Raw genomic sequence first — 25,381 nt, 5'->3', positions numbered from 1 at the left:
AAATTCTATTGTGTTGTTTCTTGATGATTTTGGACAAGAATGCTAGGAAAATGATTTAATCCATACTTTGAATTGTCGTCTTTTTGTTTTCTGTGTTCGGTTAGTTTGGATTTACTTTGAGTTTTCCGCTTTAAGTTCAGGTTCGAGTTAGGTTAGGTCGAGTCAATTTTATTTATTTATTTATTTATTTATTTATTTTGTTTTGCTAATTTGGTTTTGAGCAGGAACTGTCCCCACAACTGGTTTTTGGGCTGAAATCGAAGAAATTCGTTATGTTACAATGTTTCCCCTTATCACGGTCTTTGCTACGACTACTATACCAGTTAATTACTTGAAGAATATAAATTACTATATGTTGCAGGCACAAGTCCTTGCTGATGATGAATTTGATGATACAGGTATTTATATATGATGTTTTCTTATTAATTACTTATATAGAAATGAATTTGAAACGGAAAAATGGCATCTTGATTTAATTTTCTGAGCTTGTTTACAGTTTTTTTTTATGGGAAGGAAGACTCTGTAATGATTGGGATTGGAAGCGACAAAATAAGAGAGTACGACAATAGCCAGAACGAGGTAACTGAAATTTGAACAGCGTAATTGAGCAAAATGTCATTAATGGCCGCAATCTGAACGAGTGAAATTTGAACAGCGTAAAAAACCAACGGGGTTGACACAAGGGAAAATCTTCCAGTGCTGGTTGAATTGGAGGTATACAAGGTTAATGAAGGAGGCGTCTTTTGTAGCCGATAAAGTTAGTGTGCACTTCCTGACAGTTCCAGAGCAGCACGTCTTGTTTCAGTTCCACAGCGGAGAATTAGCTGATTTGTTTTTACTACAGAAGGCTCGTTTGCTGATCCCTGACATGTCTGCAGAAGATGAAGATGTCGTCAGCGACAATGTTCCCCTTTGAATCGAGTCAGAAGTAACAATGCACAATGGATTTTGATTTCTGTCGTTAGTAATTGTTTGCTCATGCTTGACATTTGATCCAACCAAACAAATTAAGCTGCTGGTTTTTGAATCTTTACTTCAAACAAAGTATAAAACTCTCTTGATATACACCGCTGAATTGTTTCGACCCGGTGACTTTGAGCTTTCTTGATTAATTATCTTGATTAATTTCTTTCTCAGTCTTTCTTTTTCGACATCTCTAAACAATGACTAACAATGAAATCGTCGACACCACAAAACCTCCCTCGTACTCATACATTCACGTTGAACATCCGGGTCACAGTATAACCCCGGTTGTTTTCAATGGGAATAATTATGATGAATGGTCCCGATCTTTCCATCTCGCTATTATGGCTAAGGGCAAACTTGGGTATATTGACGGTACCATCACTAAACCGTCCTCTACTGCTGCTACTTTCGAAACATGGCAATCAACCAATGCATTGGTCACCATGTGGATCTTCAACACGATTGAACCCGCATTACGAAATCAAATCGCGCTTCGTCCCGAGGCAAAACAGGTTTGGACCGATATAAAGAACCGTTTTTGTCAAATTAACGAGGCACAAATCTATCAATTGCAGGCTGATTTATTGGCGTGCCGTCAAGGTCCAACGGAATCCTTAGTTGCATACTATGGACGGATGACAGCCATTTGGAATGCTATATCGGAAATTGATGCTCTTCTGTCATGCTCGTGTAATCCTTGCGGCTGTAATTGGTTGAATCTCATCAACGCTCGTCGAGAAAAGCGAAAAGTACGTGACTTTCTAATGGGTCTCGATGGTCGCTTTACTAATACTCGTTCGCAAATCATCGGTATTACTACTCTTCCCTCTTTAGATCTTATTTATAACCGTCTTTTACAAGATGAGGGAGTCCGTAATATCTTTGCTACCATCACCGAGTCCACACCCGCTGCCATGGCCTTCGCTGCTCGTTTTACTCACGGGTCACGACCGTCTGGTGGAGGACGTGGTGATGTTAGAAATGATCGTCGTAATCCGTCTAAACCATCTAAGTACTACTGTATTGCTTGTCAAAAGTCGGGTCACAACCTTACGTTTTGCTACCAAGTCACGGCTAATTTTCCCGAATGGTGGGGAGATCGTCCTCGTAATCGTATCATCATCGACCCTAATGCCACTGACTTAAGTAGCGCTGTCTATGTCCCGGATCCTCGTAGTAAACCTCAGACCGCACCAAACCCAAACATTCTGGACCGACTCCCAAATCCCATATGGCGTCCGTCAATGCCACCCCGGGTGCGTCCTCCTCCCAGCCGCCTATTGCTCAGTTCGACAAAATCGATCTCAATTCTTTATCACCAAGCCAACTGGAAGAGTTGGGTGATATGTTGCAGGCTAGTAAAACAGAGCAATCAACGGACCGTCTCAATGGTAATTTTTCTCCTTTTACTTGGATTATCGACACCGGTGCATCTCATCATATGTCAGGTTGTCTTTCTTTCTTTTCGAATTTGAAATCTATTACTCCTATTTCGGTTGGTCTCCCCAACGGTGATCTTACAATCGCTACTCGAAGTGGCGATGTAAATTTATCGTCTCGATTAATCTTGCACAATGTGCTTTATGCCGCTAATTTGAATTGTAACCTAATATCGGTTTCTAGTCTTCTTATTAACACTAACCTTAACAATCCAATTTTCAATTTATGTCTTCTTTAGGACCGTATGGAGCTATGACACCGAGGGGCTCTACTACCTTAAACAAGTCGGAGACGAAAAAGCCCATGCTTGTTTAACCGGGTCTCCCAACCCCATGGAGCTATGACACCGACGGTTGAGGCACCCCTCTTCCAATATTTCCCGTTTTTTACCGTTTTTAAATAAGTCTTCTCGAACTCAGGACACTTTTCATAGCAAAACTTGTGATATTTGTTTAAAAGCGAAACAAACTCGCGAACAATTTTCTTTAAGTACTAGCCATGCTACTTCTTTATTTGATCTTATACAATGTGATTTATGGGGGCCATACTCCAAAAATGCTTCATGCGGGTCTCAGTATTTTTTAGCAATTGTGGACGATTTTTCACGCTCTACATGGGTCTATCTTTTACGCCACAAAAGCGATACAAAACAAACTTTGCTAAAATTTTTCGCTATGATAGAGCGCCAATTTGAAAAGAAAATAAAAACTTTCCGGAACGACAATGGCACAGAATTTCGGCCTCTTATTTATTTTTTTCACGAAAATGGCATTTTGTTTCAAACATCTAACGTCGACACCCCACAACAAAATGGTCCGGTGGAGCGAAAACATCGTCATATTTTGAATGTCGCCCGTGCTCTTCTTTTTCAAGCTAATTTACCTCTATATTTTTTGGGAGAATGTGTCTTAATGGTTTACTTAATAAATCGTACTTCGACATCACTTCTAAATGGCAAAACCCCCCTATGAAATGATTTTTAATAAACCACCCCCCTTCGAACATATTCGAATTTTTGGTTGTCTCGCATATGCTCGCACTTTAAACCGCTCTCACGCCGAATTTGCCTCTCGAAGCCGGAAATGCATTTTTATTGGTTATCTGTTTGGGAAAAATGGGTGGCGTCTTTTTAATTTGGATAATGGGTCCTATTTCGAGTCTCGCGATGTCATTTTTGTCAAAAACGAATTTCCGTATAAACATCTCAATATTCATGAACCGTGTATAAAATACAATTTAATTTGAGTCGTTCAAAAAGTCTTACAAAATCACATTCCCCATCCCCCCCCGGTTTTTCTACCACGTGTCTGAAGTTAGTTTAACTAGAGTTACCTCTTCGTTTTCAGCTCCCAAATAACAAGTACGGAGTATTAAACCATTTTTCACGATTATTTAATTCTGGCTAAGGCTGGTGTATCGATATCGCTAGACCTGACAAAAATTGGTCGACTCAAATAACCCGACCCGAATAACCCATCCCGACCCGAAATCAGGCTAGAATTTTGATACATTACACGTCACCAATAAAAAAATTGTGAAAAAATGTGCTTACAAAACCCCAATAATTACAACTAACTCGAAGGATTCCTATAAATAGTACTCCGTATATAACAAACCCATAATTAGTTACAACAAACTAATTCCGTTTCCTCTGTTTCTCTCTCTCTTCTTTCTTATAACTAACTTTCCCGCCAACCACCATTACCGAAAACTCCCAAGAAAACTCCATTAATCGCCATGTCGGAACCTCCACAAGAAAACCCAGCACCTGATAATCCTAATAAAAGGTTTTGCCTAAAAATGAAACCTTTTGTGACATTCAAGCGTGCAATTGAAGCTCTTCTTGATACTAATTTCAGCACTGGTGGACTCTCGATGTTTAGGGTTGATAGTGACAGTCTCGGGATTTGGGTGGAGCACGTTGATAATGTTACTGATACTGTTGACGCTACTGCCACTCTATTGCTCAAGTCTTCTGGACCTTCTCGTACGATCGTTTTTCAGAACAACATGCTACTGTTGACTCCTTTGAATTCAATTTCTCAGCGTTTTCCTCTTGATCTCAATGGCGATGATGATTTTGTGTTTCTTTATCATCGTTATGGAACTGCTGAACTTCAGATCTGGTTTGGTATGTTTATTCCTGTGATTGTTAATTAATTTGTCGATATTCTCTGCTGTGATTGTTCTTATTAGAAAAAGGTTAGTTATTTTGATGTTGATCTCAAATAAATGAAGATATTTGATCTGCGTGCTATATATGTTGTTTCTTTGGTTCATCTGTAATTAAGTTAGTATATATAAGTCAATTTAGAAAGCCGCGTGTTGTTCTTGGAACTAAGTCGTTATATTTTGCGTCATTTTGTTTGCTGTTTTCGGTCTGTTTGGGGTAATCATGTTTTGATTCGATTTTTTTTTGGTTTAAACCAGGAAATGGCGTCGCCCCTGCACCTGGTTATCGTATTCGTATTGAAGAATTACCTAGTTATAAAAACTTTCCCAATCTCACGGTCTTAGGTGAAATTACTGTACCAGTTAGTGACATTAGTGATATGTGTGAGTGTATGGAGAGGTTGCCTGCAGATGATCCTTGTGATGATACAGGTATATATACGATGAATTCATATTAATTACGCATCTGTATATTCAGAAATATAATTTGAAATCTTGATTTAATTTCCTGAGCATTCTTGTTTGTTTACAGTTGTAGACACGTAAAAATTATACAAGTGCCACGTCTGAAGTCAAAAAGTCAAAATGTTGCCACGTCGGAAGTCAAAGGTCAAAATATTGACCCGTCAAAGGAAATACGAAATAGTGTAATTAATTTGGACGAAATTTAAATAAAGTAATCCATTTTAATTATTTTAGTCGGTCCGACTCTCTAAAGTGATAAAATCCGACAAATGGGTCAAACTCACTAAATGGGTCAAATACATTCAAATGGGCCAAAATGACTACCAAGTCCATTACAAAAATACCAAGACTACCAAGTCCATTACAAAAATACCAAGACTACCAAGTCCACTTAGGGTGGAAACCAAACCCTTCCTTTTTCTATAAATACAAGTATTAGCTTCAAAATTTCAGAAGAGAAAAATTACAAAGAAAATCACACTACCAAAATAAAACCTCTCTACAAAGAAACTCTCTCTACAAAAATCCTCTTCCAAGAGAAAAGCTAGAGAACAAAGAAGACTACTCTTCGATCCGACATCAAGCGTTCATCGCCGTCAACAGAAGAGAAGCAAATCAAATTCATCCAAGGAGAATCAAGTCTTCAAATCAAGACCCTCCTATTCATCCAAGTGCGGAAATCGAATCAGTAGAATAACTAGAAGATTGTACCCGAAATCTTTAAATTAATAAAATTATTATTTTGTTGCATTCTTTTGTGTTTTATCTACTTGTTTGCAGATTAACGCAAATTTGTTGTTACAAATTTGGCACGCTCGGTGGGACATCTCTACTACTCATCTCTTTTTCCGCATAATCAAGATCCACAACAATTGTTTCAATGGCCTCGGGAAAGATCGCCGCCATGTCGAAGGGGATGACATCCAGATCTGACGGTGAAAGCTCAACCCGTCTCGGTGACTCTCTTGACAGATCTCCCATTGGTGTTGCTACAAGGAGCAGGACCAGATCCATCCTCTTTCGTACCGCTGCAGCGAGACTCCGTTCTGCATCCGTGCCTACGAGACCTCGCAAATCCAATGTCACTACCAATGCTCCAAGGGAATCATATGGTGCCGGCAACTCTAGGCCATATGAATATCCTGTGTTCGGTTCATCTTCTCCCATCCAAGTCGACGACCCTCAGCTTGTCTCGTCAACATTTCGAGAGATAATGTCCGGCACTTTTGAGGATATGACTGTTCACACTAGCCCTTTGTTTGAGCCATTCACCGTCGAGGATGGCCAGAGTAGCGCGGGTTCGTCTCCGTCGTCACCACGAAGGCGTAACGAGGAGATGTCAAGCCAACCGTCATATTCCATGGTGGCACCCGTCATGGTCATTGAGGGCGACAATATGGAAGAACAGCTTAATAAAATGAAAGCTATTCTTGAAGACCTCCAGAAGGAAAACGAAGAGAAATCCAAGCAGATTGCCGCCTTGACGAAAAAGTTGGAGAAGCGGCCTATTTCGTCAATGCAAAATGAAGATAGTGACTATGCTAGCGAGAACGAGGATGATCGTGATAAGGATAAGTCGTTTACTGCTAAAGACGTCCAAAAGATGATCGCGGAGGCCTTCAAAAGTCAGTTTGATGGAAACTTTCGCTCCGTCGGCAATCACCGTTACGTCAAGCCATATAGTAAGAAGATTGACTATTTGAGGATGCCTATCGGCTACCAACCACCGAAGTTTCAGCAGTTTGATGGAAAGGGCAATCCCAAACAACATATTGCCCATTTCATTGAAACTTGTAACACTGCCGGTACTGATGGCGATCTCCTTGTCAAGCAGTTTGTCCGATCTCTGAAAGGGACTGCCTTTGATTGGTACACGGATCTAAGCGCCGAGTCAATCGACAGTTGGGACCAAATGGAAAAGGAGTTCCTTAATCGCTTCTACAGTACCAGGCGTACTGTAAGCATGACGGAACTAACTAACACGAAGCAATGGAAGGACGAACCCGTTATCGACTACATAAGTAGATGGCGCTCGTTAAGCCTCGAATGTAAAGATCGTTTGTCGGAGACTTCTGCTATTGAAATGTGCATCCAGGGAATGAATCTGGATCTAGTTTACATCCTCCAAGGCAACAAGCCGATAACATTCCAGGATTTAGCCACTCGAGCGCACGACATGGAGATTACTATCGCTAGCCATGGGGGACGACTTTTTACTCATTCAGAACCGAAGACGGAGAGAAAGGAGTATAAGAAAAACGACAAGGCGTCCAAGAGCACTTCGAAGGAGGTTATGTCAATTTCTACTTCTAATCCAGTGAAAATCTCGGCGCGACCTAAAACAGAAACGAAGGCGACAACCTATTCAAAGGATGCGAGAAAGACACGGCCGACTCTAAGAGAGCTTGAGCAAAAGAAATACCCTTTTCCAGATTCCGATCTAGCAGGAATGTTAGATGATCTTTTAGAAAAGAAGGTGATCGAGCTTCCCGAATCTAAACGACCAAGTGAAGCTGGACGCACGACCGATCCGAAGTATTGTCGATACCATAGGGTTGTGAGTCATCCGTTGGAGAAATGCATAACCCTCAAGGAGAAAATCATGCGTTTGGCCGAAGAAGGGAAAATTCTCTTGGATCTAGATGATGTCGCTGAATCCAATTGCGTTGTAGCACAAGTGGTTACCGAAATTCATAAGCCACATCCTCATTCAACAAGCGAAGAATGTGCATGGATAATTCAGTTCGGAACTCTTGAACCGGTAAGCATCGGCAAGCCTACGGAGTTTAAGTCCATCGTATCGACAACTCCCGAGAATCAAAATCACGAGGAAGACGACGAAGGGTGGACCCTTGTGACTAGGCGTCGACGAAAGAATCAGGGTAGAGAAGTGTCGGTACCCCAAGTGCAAAAACGTCAAAAGTCAACTCGTCAGAAAGTGAGAAAATCTTCATTGAAGAAAGATAGAAGGGTCGTCATGGATTCTTTGCCAGATGTCACGTCGTTTAAGAAAATTAAGTCGAGACTACATCAAGTTGTGACGTTAGAGGATTATTTTCCCAAGTTCTACCTTGCTAAAGTTTCGGTGAATACCGTGTCTTCTACCGTCATTGAGGAAGAAAGTTGTAAAGATGATGTGGCTAAAGAACCTCCCTCAAATTTGATCGATGGTGCAAAGATTGATGCAATCTTAGACGCATTGCCTTCGCGTATGGGATGGCAACAAATGTTCCACTTGCCCGAAGAGATGCGTCAACAATTGTCTTTGGCGATTCTTCAACCGAAAGCGTATGCTGATAAACTTAAAGCCGCGGGAGAGCCTGCAGACCAATCCAAAAAATGTGTCACTTGCAATGTCGCTCTCGCTTTTAGTGATGAAGATTTGTTACTTGGATCAAAATTGCACAATCGCCCTTTGTTTGTATCTGGATACATTCGAGAGAAGAAGGTGAGCCGCATCTTGGTCGACGGAGGTTCAGCCGTCAACATAATGCCGAAAGCCACTATGGAAGAGCTAGGGATTTCTGTAAACGAACTAGCCAAAAGTCGCTTGATGATCCAAGGATTCAATCTCGGTGGACAAAAGGCAATTGGCATGATCCGTGTCGAAATCTCGATGGGAGATATGTTATCCACCACACTTTTCCAAGTTATTGATGCCAAAACATCATACAAGTTGTTGCTTGGTCGACCTTGGCTTCACGAGAATGGTGTTGTAGCGTCAACTCTACACCAATGTCTAAAATATTACAGAGATGGCGAAAAGAAGATAAATGGTGATGTGAAGCCCTTTTCTACGGTTGAATCGTACTTTGCCGACGCTCGATTCTATGAAGAGCAGGATGCGCCAAGTGAGATGTTGCCATCCTCGATCATTTCGACGGGAACCAGAATTTCAAAGAAGGTTGACGACATCAAAATTCCAGCCGCAAAAGAATTGATGGTGGTCGAACATCGTGAAAGCGTCTTGATAAAGACCAATCAAACAAATGTGAATTCGTCTACGAAGAAAGTTACTCCAACCATGCCAAAAGCAACGCCAATCTTTAAGTACGTGCCGAAATCAAAACGTAAAAATGGAGAGGCGCCTTTCACAGAGTATACACCGCGAGAAGAGGCATCTACGTCAACTAGAACAATCAATGAAGACAATCTTCAAACTTTGAAGGAGAAGGTCATTGTTCCGGTTAAACGAACAGATTGCCTTGTGGCGAGTAAACAACCGTTGTCCGGGTTCACGAAAGGTTTAATGAAAGAGGATCAAGCACCTGTTGAAGAGTCAACCAAGGGACGATTCGATCCAAATGCTTACAAGCTCATGTCAAAGTCAGGATATGATTTTGAAAACCCAACTCCATTAGGGCAAGTGATTGAAGTTACCCCGTATGGCCTGAATCAAACGCAAAAGAAATTACATCAACAAGGGAACAAGCTTGAAGTCGGAAGGGCTGGTATCGGATTTTCACATCCTGAGCCCATTCGAATTTCTGCACGACGTAAAGACAATCAAGCGTCGTCACAATATATTGTGGCAGAACTGGCGGAAAGTGAAGGCGATAATACGGAAATCTTGACGCGAAGATCTGTTTTCGAAAGGTTGGGATCACCAACTTCTACGCCTCGCTCTTCCGTGTTCAACAGATTGGGAGAAAGGGAAGAGAACATTTGTGTCCATTTAACGTCAGGTTCTCAACAACAAGGGCCAAATACGTCAGTGTTCACTCGCATTGGAGGAAAAGTGGTAAAGAAATCAGTCTTCAGTCGCATTGATAGTTCAAAGGTACAAAAGAGACGTCGACGAAAGCAGAAGAAGTCCTTGAAGGCAAAAGTTACAGTCGACCTCAGAAAAGATACACATAGTGTCATTCCCTCTCGAATGAAACGTCATCTTGAAGTAGAAATAACTATGGACGGGTCACTGAAAACAAAGGGACGCACCATCGTTTTCACAAATCCAAAGAAGGAGTCAAGTCATAGGAGGATCGCTAAGGATTTTGTTGCGTCCAACCATGTGACGGCACAAGAGTGCCAAGATTCGGATGATGAGATAGAGGTTGGTGAGACTCCTAAAACTCTCGAAGATGGTGTCCAAGCAACGGTTGATGACTTGGAAGAAATCAATTTAGGCATAAGTGAAGAACCACTACCCGTCTTTGTAAGTACCCTTTTAACGGAGCAAGAGAAAACGGAGTATGTCAATCTTCTCTCTGAATATAAAGATGTGTTCGCCTGGAACTACAAAGAAATGCCTGGCCTAAGTCCAAAGATCTCAGTTCATCGACTTGCCGTACGGAAAGGCGTTTCTCCAAAAAAGCAACCACGAAGACGATTTCGGTCAGAAATGTTGCCAGAAATTGAAGCAGAAGTAAACAAATTGATTGATGCAGGCTTCATAAGAGAAGTCAAATACCCCACGTGGATTGCTAACATTGTCCCTGTGAGAAAGAAGAATGGACAACTTCGTATTTGCGTCGACTTTCGAGACTTGAATGATGCTTGCCCAAAAGACGATTTTCCACTTCCTGTCACAGAGATCATGATCGATGCTACGACAGGACATGAAGCGTTGTCCTTCATGGATTGTACCGCTGGGTATAATCAAATCCAAATGGCGCCAGAAGATGAGGAAGCCACTGCGTTTCGAACACCTAAGGGCATATTTTGCTATAAAGTGATGCCTTTTGGGTTAAAGAATGCGGGAGCTACGTATCAACGAGCTATGCAAAAAATTTTCGACGATGTGCTGCACGACATTGCTGAGTGCTATGTCGATGATCTCGTTGTTAAATCCAAGAAAAGAGTTGATCATGTGAAAGATCTTCGAACAATTTTTGAAAGGCTACGAAAGTGTAAACTCAAGATGAACCCTTTAAAGTGCGCTTTCGGTGTTAGCTCGGGCAAATTTTTGGGCTTCATTGTCCGTCATCGAGGAATTGAGATAGACCAATCAAAAATCAAGGCAATACAAGACATGCCTGAGCCGTCTACACTCAAGGATCTTCGAAGCCTTCAAGGGCGTTTAGCTTACATTCGCCGATTCATTTCCAATTTGGCAGGACGATGTCATCCGTTCAGTCATCTAATAAAAAAAGGCGCACCTTTCGAATGGGACGAATCTTGTCGCAAAGCTTTCGAAAACATCAAGCAATACTTGTCAACTCCTCCAGTCTTAGGCGCACCAATTCCGGGGAAGTCGATCATTCTGTACATTTCTGCCCAAGAACACTCCATGGGGGCATTGTGTGCCCAAGAGAATGAGGACGGTAAAGAAAGAGCCTTGTACTATCTGAGTCGCACACTTGTTGGGGCCGAACTAAAATATTCGCCCATCGAAAAGATGTGTTTAGCTCTTATCTTTTCTATCCAAAAGTTGCGTCACTACTTTCAAGCTCACACCGTGCACGTAATTTCCAAAGCCGATCCGATCAAACACATTCTGTCAAGGCCAGTGCTTTCGGGACGACTCGCCAAATGGGCCGTGCTCTTGAAGCAATACGACATAGTCTATGTTCCTCAAAAGGCTGTCAAGGGACAAGCGTTGGCAGATTTCTTAGCGGATCATCCAGTTCCGGGAAAATGGAACTTCTCTGACGAACTTCCCGGAGAAGGAGTCTTCTACATTGATGTTCTTCCTTCTTGGCAGATGTACTTTGATGGAGCCGCTCGTCAAGACGGAGCAGGAGCCGGAGTCCTATTCATTTCGCCGGAAAAACATCTCCTGACATATTCATTCATACTTCCAGAGTTGTGCACAAATAACGCCGCTGAATATCAAGCTCTGATCATAGGCGTACAAATGGCTCTCGAATTGGGATGCAAAGATCTTGACATCTATGGTGATTCCAAGTTGATAATTAATCAATTGCTCGGCGAGTACGAAGTCAAAGAAGAAAGTCTTGTGCCATATCATAAATTAGCTTCCGGGTGCCTACGAAAACTTGATTCGGTCTTCTTAGGTCATATACCAAGGAGTGCTAACAAGATGGCCGACGCTCTGGCAAATCTCGCAGCCACTTTGGCACTGGGGGCAAGTATTCCTTCTTCAGTTCCGATTTGCAAAAGATGGGTAGTGCTGCCAGAAGAAGAGGATGACGATTTGACAGAAGACGTCAATGCAATTTTGGTCTATGTAATCAACAAAGAAGATTGGCGTCAACCGATCATCGATTACTTGGAGCATAAAAAGTTGCCGAATGATCCCAGGCACAAGACAGAGGTGCGACGTCGCTCTGCCCGCTTCATCTACTACAAAGGTATTTTGTATCGTCGATCGTTTAATGGACTTTGGTTACGATGCCTCGATGAAGATGAAGGTATGCACACCATGGAGGAGGCACATGCCGGCATATGCGGCGCTCACCAATCGGGACCGAAGTTGTGCGATCGAATCAAAAGAATGGGCTATTATTGGCCGACAATGGTACAAGATTGCATGGAGTATGCGAAGAAGTGTGATGCTTGTCAATTTCATGGAAACTTCATTCATCAACCGCCTGAGGTGCTCCACCCTACAGTTACATCGTGGCCATTTGAAGCTTGGGGACTCGATGTAGTTGGACCCTTACCAACTAAGTCGTCTGCCGGACATCTATTCATCTTGGCCGGAACTGATTATTTTTCGAAATGGGCGGAAGCTGTTCCTCTTCGAGAGGTGAAAAAGGAGAATGTTGCAGATTTCGTGCGAACGCATATCATATATCGATATGGAGTGCCAAGGTATATCATTACCGACAATGGCAAAAACTTTTACAACAAACTCATGGATGCATTGATGGAAAAGTTCAAATTCGTCCAACGAAATTCTTCGATGTATAATGCGCCAGCCAATGGTCTCGCCGAAGCTTTTAACAAGACTCTTTGCAATTTGTTAAAGAAAATGGTTTCAAAATCAAAGCGTGATTGGCATGAGAGGCTTGGGGAAGCACTTTGGGCTTATCGCACCACGTATAGAACTCCAACCCAATCAACACCTTATGCCTTGGTTTATGGAGTAGAGGCGGTCCTTCCACTTGAATTGGAAATTCCTTCTCTTCGTATGGCCATACAAATGGGTTTGGCGGAAGGCGAAAATGAAAAGCTGCGTTTAGCTGAGCTTGAAGCTCTTGATGAGAAAAGGCTCGATGCGCAGCAGAATTTGGAGTGCTACCAGGCTCGGCTATCAAGGGCGTTCAATAAAAAGTTCGTCCTAGATCTTTTCAAGTTGGCGATATGGTCTTGGCAATTCGAAGACCTATCATAATGCCTCGTAAAGCCGGAAGTAAATTCACCTCCAAGTGGGACGGACCTTACGTTGTGCAAGAGGTCTACACCAACGGCGCGTACAAGATTGTCGATAGTGATGGAGTACGTGTTGGTCCGATCAACGCCAAGTTTTTGAAGCGCTATTACGCGTAAGATGACGATTCCGCAATAAGCTCCTAAGCACGAGCCTAAACTGCACACCCAAAACAAAAACAAAAAAAAAAACAAAAACAAAATGCAACAAAACAAAAAAAAAAAAAAAAAAAAAAAATTCAAAAAGAAAAATCCCTTTAAGGAACTACGTTGGCTTGATCTCGTAAAGTACATTCTTTCGTGCTTTATGGGTACGTAGGCAGCTGAAGTAAACATCTTGCTTTAAGTCCAGCCACACCAAAAAAAAAAATCCTTTTACTCCTCGCCCATAAGAGTATAAACTATGTACGGCAAAGCAAAAGGAATATATAAGATTGAGAAATAAAAAAAAACTCAACTTATTATTATTCATCCTTTTAAAAAAAAAAAAAAAAAAAAAAAAAACAAAAAAACGCACACTCTTAAGTGTCAAAAGAAAAACGTATCTAAAACAAAGACAAAAAAAAAAAGATACAACAAATGACATCATAGAAGCCACTGCAAGTTCTTCAAAGTTTCAGAAGCATCAGTGAAAGCTTTCTCAGCATGTTCAATCTTCCCGACTTCTTCTTTTGCAGTCGTCATACGTGCTTCCAAAGAGGACTTATCGTGAGTCAAAGTCTTGACAATTGAGGAACGATCGAGTTTCTTCTTTTTTGCAGCAGCTATGGACGCAACCGACTGTTGTTTCCTCGCCTGTACTTCTTCCAATTCCTTCTTCAACCGCTCTTCCTTTGTCGCATCTTCCTCGAAATTCCTTTGGAAAGTCTCGAGTTCGTTTGTTGCTTGAGCCTCCAAAGATGCGGCACTCGAAATACGGTCGTCGATATCCTTAATCTGTTCCTCAAGCTCCAAAGGATGAGGCTGATTCATCGTGTATTCTCCTCCCACAGTTTGAAGTTGTAAAGCAGCCTTAAAATAATTCTCCACATGGGCACGAAGAGTGGAGACATCAACATTCTTTGACCTAAAATACTCAAAGACGGCTTCGCAGTCCTTTTCAAGTGCTCGAATCTCGACAATGGGAGATGCCAACAACTTTGCTCGCAACTTGTTCGCCATAGACAAATACGCTTGTCGCTCAGCTTCAAGGATCATGTTTTCTGCGAAGGAAACTTCTTTGGTTGGACTCATAATGGCATCAAACATCGCTTTCTCTGTAGGACTATCGGGATTTAATACAACTTGAAGGTCTAAAAAAATCATCTACGGTGCTCAACAAAGGCATGAAACCCTGTAAAAAAAAAAAAAAAAAAAAAAAAAAAAAAAAAAAAAAAAAAAGGTTAGTGATATACATAAAAAAAAAAGAAGGCTAAAAAAAAAAAAAAAAAAAAAAAAATTATGCACTTACCTCCTCAATGACAGGAAAGTCGTCGGTTGTAAGAAGTCCGTCCGCTTCAGGAACATCGTCAAGAAGGTGCCGAATACTAGGTTCTTCAGCCTTGTATCCAAACGATCGAGTGCTAGTAGTATTTTCCTTTACAATCTCTTTCACGGGAAGAGGCTCTTCGTCCAAAGACGAATGAGCCGGGTTAGGATTAAGTTTCACCTTCGAGGGAACCGACAAAGACGTACAAGTTGCATCATTCAAATTTGCGTCGTTCAAGTTGCTCTGACCCTTTGGTGGTGATGGCCTCTTCTTCAAAGTTTGATCCACCTGACTGCGAGCATGTTTCGTTTTCCCTTTTGACTCTGCTACGGCATGACCCGCGGATGACTGGAGTGAGCTCTGTGTAATCTTTACCTTCAAAGGACGTTTCACAAAGTCATCCGAACTCGTCAAGCCTTGAACTATGTCTCGCTTTCTTTTCACAATTAGAGTGGCATCCTCGTCGTCGGGAGAGTTAGAAGACCTTCTAGCCTCATTCAGAAGGGGAGATTTGGAAGACACTCTAGCCTCATTCCAAAGCGGAGATTTTGATGAATTTCTAACCTCGTGTGGAATTATTAACTCAGAAAATCGCTTCAACCAAGTCGCATAAGCCGGAGTGACTGAAGTGCCAATTCTTGAAGCTTCTCGCGGGATGATGAACCGTGAATTTGTTCTCAAACAAATAGAAGTCGTGAACAATTGGAAAAGGCGTTCAAGGTTGCCACCACGGATATCACGGTCAAGTACACCTGGAACATCCTGATGAAAACCCAGTTGACGCGCAAAGCGATGAGGACTATACGGTTCGACGATGAAGTTGTCATCATGCCTTAAAGTTAAGAAGCTGGATCGCGACGCAATAAGAAAGTCATTCGGTCGACGCATCATGTTACGGCCATCATCCTTGTATTCCGCATCTTCTTTAGTCCCATGAAATGTGGAGTGCCACGAAACCTGGGTGCCAGATCGAATCCGCTCTTTTGCCTCGGGAGAATGAAAGGTTTTGACAGCATCGAGACCTTGAAACTCGATCATAGTGCCTTCAACAAACGAATGGCTAACAGATCTGTGTGAACGAAAGTACTTGGCAAGCCACCCGTAAACATAGTGTGCAGCAAAACGTCCATGATCCTTGCCCGGCGTTGTCGAAGTAGAAATGTCGTTCAGACCTCGATAAATGCTCGCTAATACTGGTATGGCCAAAGAGACCATCTGGTTGCTCGCTAACAGAGAAGAAATTTTAAAGACGCTCGCTCGTATGTGGCCTAGATCATGAACAGGGAGAACAAATGCACAGAGCCAGCAAGAAAGGAAGGCTGCAAGATATGTCTGTCGTCTCTCTGCTTCCGGAACGCCTAAAATAAGAAAGAAGTCGTGAGTGGTCTCGTTCCATTGCGAAGGTTCTCCGTATGAAGAAAACTCCTGTCGTAGAATCGGAAAATGTGCCTTCCCTGTGCCATTAGATGAAGGAAAATACTTGGAGGCGCCTTTAAACCAAAAACGACACCAGTCTTCAAAGGGTACTTTGCCATTTTTGTTCGCCGAAAGAGAAATCCGGTGGAATGCAGAAAATAAATACTTGCAACTCGGGGGCAAGTACGGTTGATCGTTCTCATCAAAGCCTTGGAGTTCTTCGACTGAAGGCACTACTTCATCATAAAATGAGCCCGTTAGAGGCAGTCCGGTGATAGAGCGGATATCCCAAAGGCTGATTGAAATTTCTCCCGCTGTTGTCAATAAAGTGTTAGTCTGTGGACACCAAAAATCGCAGAATGACTCCACTAGCTGACTACTCCGGCGGTAGAGGAAAAGTGAGGCGTAAACTGCTTCATAAATGTAGACGGATCGCAAACTGTTGCGGCACTCGCAAAGAATGTCTTCTAACCATTCCCAGTAGCGCGGAATATAAGAAAATTCATATCCAAAATGAAAACTGCCGTTCCGTTGAACTTCACCTCTGGAGCTTCGAGAGTGTAAGAGCTTCGAGAAGGATGGCGTGTCGGCACTTTCTCGATGATGGGACGAGAGGAGCACCAGCAATGGTTTTTCAGGTTTCTGCCACCAGCAATCCAGACTTGACGGATATGTCAACGGCAACCACGACTCAGCAAAGGGGCCCGTCATCGAAGGAAAGATGGTGTGCTTAACTCCATTATTTGCTTCGTCATCAGCACCGCCAATCGTCACTAAGTACTTCTTGCCAGTCGTCTTAGATTCGCTTGCTTTGAAGTGCACCATATCGTCTCCTAAAAAAAAAAAAAAAAAAAAAGACAAACCAAATTACTACTCATATTTCCTTTTCAAAAAAAAAAAAAAAAAAAAAAAAAAAAAAAAAAAAAAAATGGGAAAAGAAATATAAAGTGGTGTATGTGGTGGGAATCACGTGTCACTTGGTGAAACAAACAAAAGCCAATGATGAGTTGGTGACTAAAGTCATAAGGTCAAAGTCATCAAAATGCTTTGTTCTCTCTGCAAACTCAACCCATCACAGTGAAAATCAAAAGCCAAAATCCAAAATTAATGGAAAAATCTCAAATCAAATGAAAAGAAGAAATGGAAATCAAAAACTTGTAACAAATTTGCCATGCGAAAGCCCCTGCAAACCCAAAAGTCAAACAACATGGAAATCACAACTCAAATGCTAATTGATTTCTTGTTGCGAGCAAACTTCTGCCCAATAAATTTGTTTATAATAGTGGCTCATGTTTTCCCTGAAGTACAGCGTCGTTCTTTTCGTGAAGCAGCGGTTCGGTGTCGAATCGTCAGAGGTTAGGCCGTGGTCTCAGGAAAACAACAACGTATGGCATCGGAAGAAATATACTGTATACATACAAAAGCAAAAAAAAAAAATTGGTTAGTAAATTTCAAGTATTTGCTCACCTACAAACCCAGAAGTTTTAACTCGGTGCTGTGTGCGAAAGGCGCCGACTGAGGAGGGACTTCGTTGGCACAGGACTCGGGTTTCTCGTCGTCGAAAGTTAAGGCAAACTCGAGCTCTGGCGTTTTCAATGGTGTAAAATTAAGGAGGCCTTCCCTTCCTTTTATACTTGAGCAACAAGCAGGGTTATGGAAATAAGAATTGGAGCAATAATATGGAATATTTACAAATTAATCCCATTGATACAGCCTAAAATCATTGGTTGAGTAGGTTGGCCACTAATGTATGCAATGATGATATCCCACTAATGTATGTAATGCTGCATGAAGAAAGTGGGGAAATGCACATGTGAAGGCATACACATTCAAACAAAGTAGAGGAATGACAGTTGCACTGAAGTAAAATATTGGAGTAATTATCATTACCACTGACAAAGTGCAAATTGCACATGCTCACACAAATTTACTACAAGAAGCGGACGAATGTTCAAGTTCGGACAAGACTGTACCGGCCGAGATTCATAAATCGAGACCAGATCATGCTTAAACACTCAAGTCGTTTACATGACCAAGTCTCGAGGGGGCAATTTGTAGACACGTAAAAATTATACAAGTGCCACGTCTGAAGTCAAAAAGTCAAAATGTTGCCACGTCGGAAGTCAAAGGTCAAAATATTGACCCGTCAAAGGAAATACGAAATAGTGTAATTAATTTGGACGAAATTTAAATAAAGTAATCCATTTTAATTATTTTAGTCGGTCCGACTCTCTAAAGTGATAAAATCCGACAAATGGGTCAAACTCACTAAATGGGTCAAATACATTCAAATGGGCCAAAATGACTACCAAGTCCATTACAAAAATACCAAGACTACCAAGTCCATTACAAAAATACCAAGACTACCAAGTCCACTTAGGGTGGAAACCAAACCCTTCCTTTTTCTATAAATACAAGTATTAGCTTCAAAATTTCAGAAGAGAAAAATTACAAAGAAAATCACACTACCAAAATAAAACCTCTCTACAAAGAAACTCTCTCTACAAAAATCCTCTTCCAAGAGAAAAGCTAGAGAACAAAGAAGACTACTCTTCGATCCGACATCAAGCGTTCATCGCCGTCAACAGAAGAGAAGCAAATCAAATTCATCCAAGGAGAATCAAGTCTTCAAATCAAGACCCTCCTATTCATCCAAGTGCGGAAATCGAATCAGTAGAATAACTAGAAGATTGTACCCGAAATCTTTAAATTAATAAAATTATTATTTTGTTGCATTCTTTTGTGTTTTATCTACTTGTTTGCAGATTAACGCAAATTTGTTGTTACAACAGTTTTTATTGATTGGAAGGACGGCGTTGCAACGTTTCAGATAGGAAGGGATGGACGATGGGCGTATGAGTATAGCCAGAATGAGGTAACTACCACTCGAGTGCCTGATATATACATACGGAGTATTAATTAATGTCGTTAATTAATGGCCGCAATATAATGTTAATGAGTTTGAAATTTGAACAGCGTACCTTCAAGGTCTGGTTTGATTGGAATTTTATGACGTTCATGATGGAGGCGTCTTCTATAGCGGATAAAGCTCGTGTGCTGTTTCTGACAGTTCCGGAGCAGCACGTCTTGTTTCAGTTCCACATTGGAGAATCAGCTGATTTGTTTTTACTACAGAAGGCTCTTTTTGTGATCACTGACGAAGATGAAGATATTGTTACCCTTGATACACTCTCTAATTCCTGGCTGCAATAAATCGAGTCAGAACCAAAACTCGTATTACTACTCGCTCCCTTAGTACTCACAGGCACAATGATTTTGATCTGATCTGTTAGTATGTAGTATGTAGTTGATCCAACCAAACAGATTATTCTGCTGCTGGTTTATGAGTCTTTACTTCATTTTCCGTAATCATAGTTACTTGTATAAAACTCTCTTGATTGATATACACCGCTGATCGACTTGTTTCAGCGCGGTTACTATATATACTTTGAGCTAGCTTCATGGCAATGGATCGATTTCATATCTAGTTTTAGATGATCATAGATGTATGTTGGTGAAAACAGCACCATTCTATCTGTGTGTGTGAGTGTGTGACTGAAGGAGATAGTGCAATACATGCCTTTAGGCATATTTTAGAAAAACCGATATACTCCCTCCTATTCTACATAACCTTCATTCTTTCCTTTTTCATCTATTCACAATACCTTCCTTATTTCCTTATTTAGTAAAGTTTTATACTTATTTTAATTACCTCACCTCACAACAATACCCCACCTCGCCCGCCAACAATACTTATTTTAATCACTCCACCCATAATAATACCTCACAATACCTTCCCACTCTCCAATTACTTAACCCCACTACAATACTTTACCTTATTTTACTCCATCTCCTTAATTCTAGTGCCCCCCATGAATAGAGAGGTTTATCTAGAATAGGAGGGAGTACTAATTATGCAATTGATTAATCAACTAGTGTAGATCCCCGTGCTACAACACGGTATTTTTTAGTTTTGTTTTATAAAGAGACATTTTCATTAAATTAATTGTATAAATTAACTGTATAATGTATTAATATAATTTTAGTAAGAGATAGAAAATGAAAGTTTATTTATTTTTGTCTTAAACCATTTTTATATTACTTTACTATACAAATTAACTCTATAATGTTATATCATTGCATGAAACTAATTTATGACATTAAATTACAATTAAGTGATGTAAAAATATAATCTAATTAAAACGCATATAAACCTTATAAAAAACAGGTAAAAACAGTATACCACGCACTTAAAAAGACGATTTACGAATAAGTAGACTAATATATTTTTTTTAATTAAAATAATACATTAGAATTGTTACATCCTTTAAAATATACACCATATTTAGAGTGTAACTGGTGATGGATAATATAAGAAACATATTTACGTAATTTTAAGGTGTAAGTGATGACAATAATTATGTTAAAGACTGCATAAGAAGTAGGTTTCTGTAATTTTAGGGTGTAACTGATAAAGAATAATATTTATGGAAATGAAAATTTATGGATTTTAATGAAAAAGTCATAAATATGAATTTTAATTAAAAGATTAGAGTTTAATTATAAGAATATATTAATTGAAAAGATAATAATGTAATGAAAAAAATTTACTTGTTACCTTATTTAGCTAGATGCTTTTGGGAGAGAAAACTAAGAGAATTTTTATTCTCTTAGTAGTAGAGGGATTAGGCCAAATAACATTTGAACGCCTAATTTCAAATGTTGATTTTACTAAAATTGTTTTTACTTGGTTGGATGTATTTTTTTTTTTTTTAGAAATGACATTATTTTTAATAATGTTCACAACAATATGAACAAACTTCTCTTTTATGTAGTAATTACATTAAATATTGGGACGATTATTCTTCCCAATATTTAATGTAATATTGTTCAGAGGCTGAACTAGTGGTAGCATTATTTTTGATAAAAAATGCTATCATTAGATTTTAAATTTTATATCATTTGCACATACTAAAATAGTGTATCTCTTAGTTCTTAACCCATTATATGTCCCACATTGAAAAATAATGTAGGTGTGGAGAAAATACATACTACGTATAAATAATAGAATTGTCCCACATCGAAAAATTAACAAAGTGGGTTAATCCTATGATTATAAATATGAGGTATCCTTGAAACTTAGGTATTAACCCAAATCTTTTGAGTCTCTTAAATATTGTCTTAAAAAGCTCTTAAAAGTTTGTATCATATCTCCACAATATGATATAAAAAATAAAGTGGGTATTTTTTAATTATTATAATATATATTTCCTATATTATATATCCAAATCATGTTTATAATTTTTATATAAAAATATTTTACATTTCATTTGATAAAAAACTATCTTAAAAAAATTATATAATTAGATTTGGGATAAAAAAAAAGGGTTATTTCATAGGAATAATCCAACCTAAGGCCCGTCTTCTCATATTAATCCAACCTAATGTTTAACTGAGAAAAATCCAAACGTTGACATCATTCAACTTATATTGAACCGATCCCATATTTGACCTGATAAGACAGGTTACCGAACAGGTGACTATGTAGGTCCATTTTTTTTTATTCTTCTTTTCACTTCTTCATCCTCTCGTGTATTGCTTGGACCAATCCTTCTCTCGGGAACTCAGATTCTTCTTTTGACCTTTCCAATCTCAAACTGAAAAAAGAGTGAATAGCAGCAACAAGAAATCAGGGACAAGTTGAGGCATTTGCTAGTGAGTGAGCTGCCATTTCTTTTGCCTCATTTCGAGCTTAAACCCGCATTTGATCCCAACTTCCTCCTGCGTTTGATACTAATTATACACAATCCCTTTTCTTTTTCTTCTTCTACCTGGAGTTATACAATTATACTTGCTTTGATTTCTTCTTCTTCCTCATTCATTTATCATTCTTAATTAATCAATTAAAACACAACCACACCAACATCACCAAGCTCCGCGAGTTAATCATTCCTAATTAATCATTAGCAGCAACAATCTCACCGTCGGCGACATTACTAGCTAAATATCAGACGAAAACACCGGCAGCCACACACTGGTGATATACGGCGGCGATTTCGAGGATTTTCTAATGATGGTGCGTGCGAAATTGATGTCGACAACGACGGAGTATAATTGCAGATTTAGGGAAAAATGGTTCGCCGACGACAATGGGCTACAGTTCTGAAGTCGCCTGGGTTTCTAATCGGGCAGACGGCTATGGTGGTTGATGGTGTTATCGGCGTTCGGTAGTGATTAGAGTGGGGTCAGGTTGGAGTTTGGGACTAAAGAGGAGAGCTGGGTGGATTACTTCTAGTGAACTGGTTGGTGTTGGTGGTAGTGGGTGGGGCATGGAAGCTCAGTTGTGACGTGGTGGGGGTGGTGTGTGGGAGCTTAAGGGTAAATGGAATTGAATTGAATTGTGTTTTTACAGTAGGTAAAAGAAAGACAAAGGGGTAATTAAGGTGGTCATTATACTAGAGGAAACCAGTTGTTCAGGTTGCCTCTCCAAAAGTTTAATATAAGTTAAATGATGTTAAAGTTTGAATTTTTCTCGGTTAAACATTAGGTTGGATTAATATGAGAAGAGAAGCCTTAGGTTGGATTATTCCCATGAAATAACCCTAAAAAAAATGAAATTATTAGTGTATGAATTTCATATCATTTGCAAAAAAAAGAAAAAAAAAAGTACGATTATTAATAGACAATATAAGATGTCGAACTAGGTGAGAAAAAGAAGATGAAGATTCACGGGCGAGAGCACCTAAGAGGGAGAGAGGGTGAATTAGGTGTCTATTTAAAAAAAAATTAAGCTTAATGAAAGCTTCTTTTAAAACTCTTAAACACTTTAAACAATGCTTAGATAAAAGGAGAAGTCAATACTTAAAACTAGAGAGTTAGAAGTAATCAACAACGGTTCAGCAAGCAGAAGTTACAGTGTACTCAACAGTTGATTCTGAAGATAAAAACGTGAGTAGAGTGTGCAGCGGAAATAAAACGAAATAGACACGACAAACGATCTTTTTAAAACTGGTTCGGTCACTACTCCGCGACCTACGTCTAGCGCTATTTTATTAAACGTCTCAGAAGTAAACTCATACAACTTAAGACCACCCCGAATAATAAAACAACTCCCCAACCTACTCCGGTTGCTAATGCTTAAAAGCTACTCCGTTTCCAAGACTTTTGCTTTGGGCTACTCTGTCGAAAGACTTCGTGCTTAAAGCTACTCCGCAATAAGGCTTTTGCTTTGGGCTACTCCGCCGAAAGACTTCGTGATCAAAAGCTACTCTGTTTCGAAGACTTCATGCTTAAGGATAACTCTATCCTAAGACTTTGGTTTGGTTCTACCCGGTTGTTACAAGACTCCACTTATCTCAATATTGTTCACTCAATTGAACGGAGGAGATAAAGTTTAAGTACAAACACGGGATCCTTGAACACGACTAAACGACTAGGTGCAATACAATAACTCAATAAAAGACTCAAAAGATAAATAAACAAACTTGCAAAATGATTCAAAAGATTTGAAATGAAAAACCGTTTTGCAAAGTTAATTTACTCGATTGAAAGCTTAAGTCTTTTTCAGTTTTAAACTAGCTATTGCACACTTGTAAAAATGAATTAAGTAGGCTATTTATAATTGTTCCGGGTGTAATTCCAGAGCAGTTATTTGTTACCACCCGTGCTTGTAGAATGACGTCTTTGATTGAATCCTCCTTTCGGTCTCCTGAAACGATGAACAAACTGAGGGCTCGGCTTTGGACCGAGCGAACTCACTCCGACGCTCAAGTCAGTAAACTTAAAGAGATAAGTTGTTGTTACTTGGCGAAGTATATTTTGTAGAGAGATAAGGAAGATATTACCAGATGAATAGTGATTCTTAGGTTAAAATGTGGATCCTCTCCTCAATGAGAGTTGAGGAGTATTTATAGACTTTCGCCTTTTGTCACGTAGTGGCCAAGTGGCTAGCAGGTGGAAAGACTGCTCTACCCTCGGCCGAGGGACCCATGGCAGGCCGGCGGGCCCTGTTGACTCGCCGCCGAGGGGTCTTGGATATGAGTTCGCGGATGTGTGCCCCGGCTGGCTAGTTGCCCCGGCCGGGACCCAAGAGACAGGCCGACAGGCTGCGTCTAAGTCGTTGACTTGCTTGTGGATATCTTTGACCTTGCTCAATGTGTTGACTCGGTCAGCGGGTGCAGAATATGCCCCATCAATTTGCCCCCAGCGTAGTCTATGCCGTGGTATGGGCTCCGATGTGTGTTGAGCGTATATTCTGCGTAAGACAAAATTTTCTGCCCCGGCTTCTTCTACCTCGGCTGGGTTCTGCTTAGGCCGTACCATATCTCCCCTCCACATGGATGTGTAAAGGGCATCCGATGTGGAAAAGAAAGTGACGCTGGCCGAGACCTGGGTTGAGAATGCCGGTTGTTTTTGATTGCCCCCGGCCGGTGCTACCTAGCTTGGTTGATCATGTGGCCGGCAGAGAACAGATACATTAGGAATTTGTTGAGGAACAAATACTTTATATGAAGGGGCGTGTTGAAGACGCTTGGTCACTGTTGCATTGATTGACGTTCAACTGTTGCAACGATTGACATTCCGTGGTTGCATGTCTGACACGTGTCTGTTCGCTGATTGGCTGACGTTTCATGGGCCGTGCCCTGATTGGCCCTTCTTCATGGGCTTTCCCCTATAAATAGGGCAGTTAGTCCCTGAAATTGGCCACCAATTTCATTTTCTCTAAAATTTTCTTCTCTCTAAACTTTCAAGGGCTTCTCTCTCTTCTAATCTTCAGAGTCGTTACTCCGGCTAGTGCTTTTCTTCAAGGTAAACAAACAAATTTTTCTCAATCTCTTATTTTGTTAAGTAATTGTTGCTACCATGTCTTCTGCTGATGCCGGACCTAGTAACCGTGCGCCGGGGGGTTCCCCGTCGCGTCTTGATGAAGAGGAGGCACTGGCCGCCATCCCTCTAAGGTCCGGGGGTCCTAGGTCTCCTTCTCCCGAAGTTGACCCGAAAGTTTTGGAGGGTTGGGAGGATGATGACGAAGCTGATGAAGACTTTGATGATGACGGTGAGGAAAGGATTCCTTCTGGTGATGAGAGGCCGCATCTCCTGGATCACGGCGAGGCTCGCATGATGGTCTTGACCGTGCTCGGACCAATAAATTCGCCGCTTGATTGTTCGGTGGAACTCTTT

General features: G+C 40.6%; 2 protein-coding genes across 2 annotated transcripts in view; both read left to right on the top strand.

The window, feature by feature from the left end:
* LOC141645842 (uncharacterized) overlaps positions 1-1,063 on the top strand; it is a 12,610-nt gene extending 11,547 nt beyond the window's left edge. The window contains exons 2-3 of the mRNA XM_074454027.1: positions 225-398; positions 497-1,063. Of these exons, the coding sequence (XP_074310128.1) occupies positions 225-398; positions 497-594 (272 nt within the window). The 3' untranslated portion in view covers positions 595-1,063. The remainder of the gene's footprint in view (positions 1-224; positions 399-496) is intronic.
* Positions 1,064-1,163: 100 nt separating this feature from the next.
* LOC141646538 (uncharacterized) lies at positions 1,164-2,750 on the top strand. The gene is made up of 2 exons (XM_074454409.1): positions 1,164-1,978; positions 2,645-2,750. The coding sequence occupies exons 1-2, from the start codon at positions 1,164-1,166 to the stop codon at positions 2,748-2,750; spliced, it is 921 nt and encodes a 306-aa protein (XP_074310510.1).
* Positions 2,751-25,381: the final 22,631 nt, after the last annotated feature.

Source organism: Silene latifolia, chromosome 3, assembly GCF_048544455.1.
Source record: "Silene latifolia isolate original U9 population chromosome 3, ASM4854445v1, whole genome shotgun sequence".
Taxonomy (NCBI): domain Eukaryota; kingdom Viridiplantae; phylum Streptophyta; class Magnoliopsida; order Caryophyllales; family Caryophyllaceae; genus Silene; species Silene latifolia.
The sequence above is the reverse complement of the archived record's forward strand: the minus strand, read 5'-3'. Positions and strand labels throughout refer to the sequence as shown.

Bases quoted from the DNA above. Each gene is read 5' to 3' on its own strand.
- LOC141646538 (XM_074454409.1), top strand. From the start codon at position 1,164: ATGACTAACAATGAAATCGTCGACACCACAAAACCTCCCTCGTACTCA. The intron at 1,979-2,644 runs GTACTACTGTAT...TGTCTTCTTTAG, and splicing joins AATCCGTCTAAACCATCTAA to GACCGTATGGAGCTATGACA.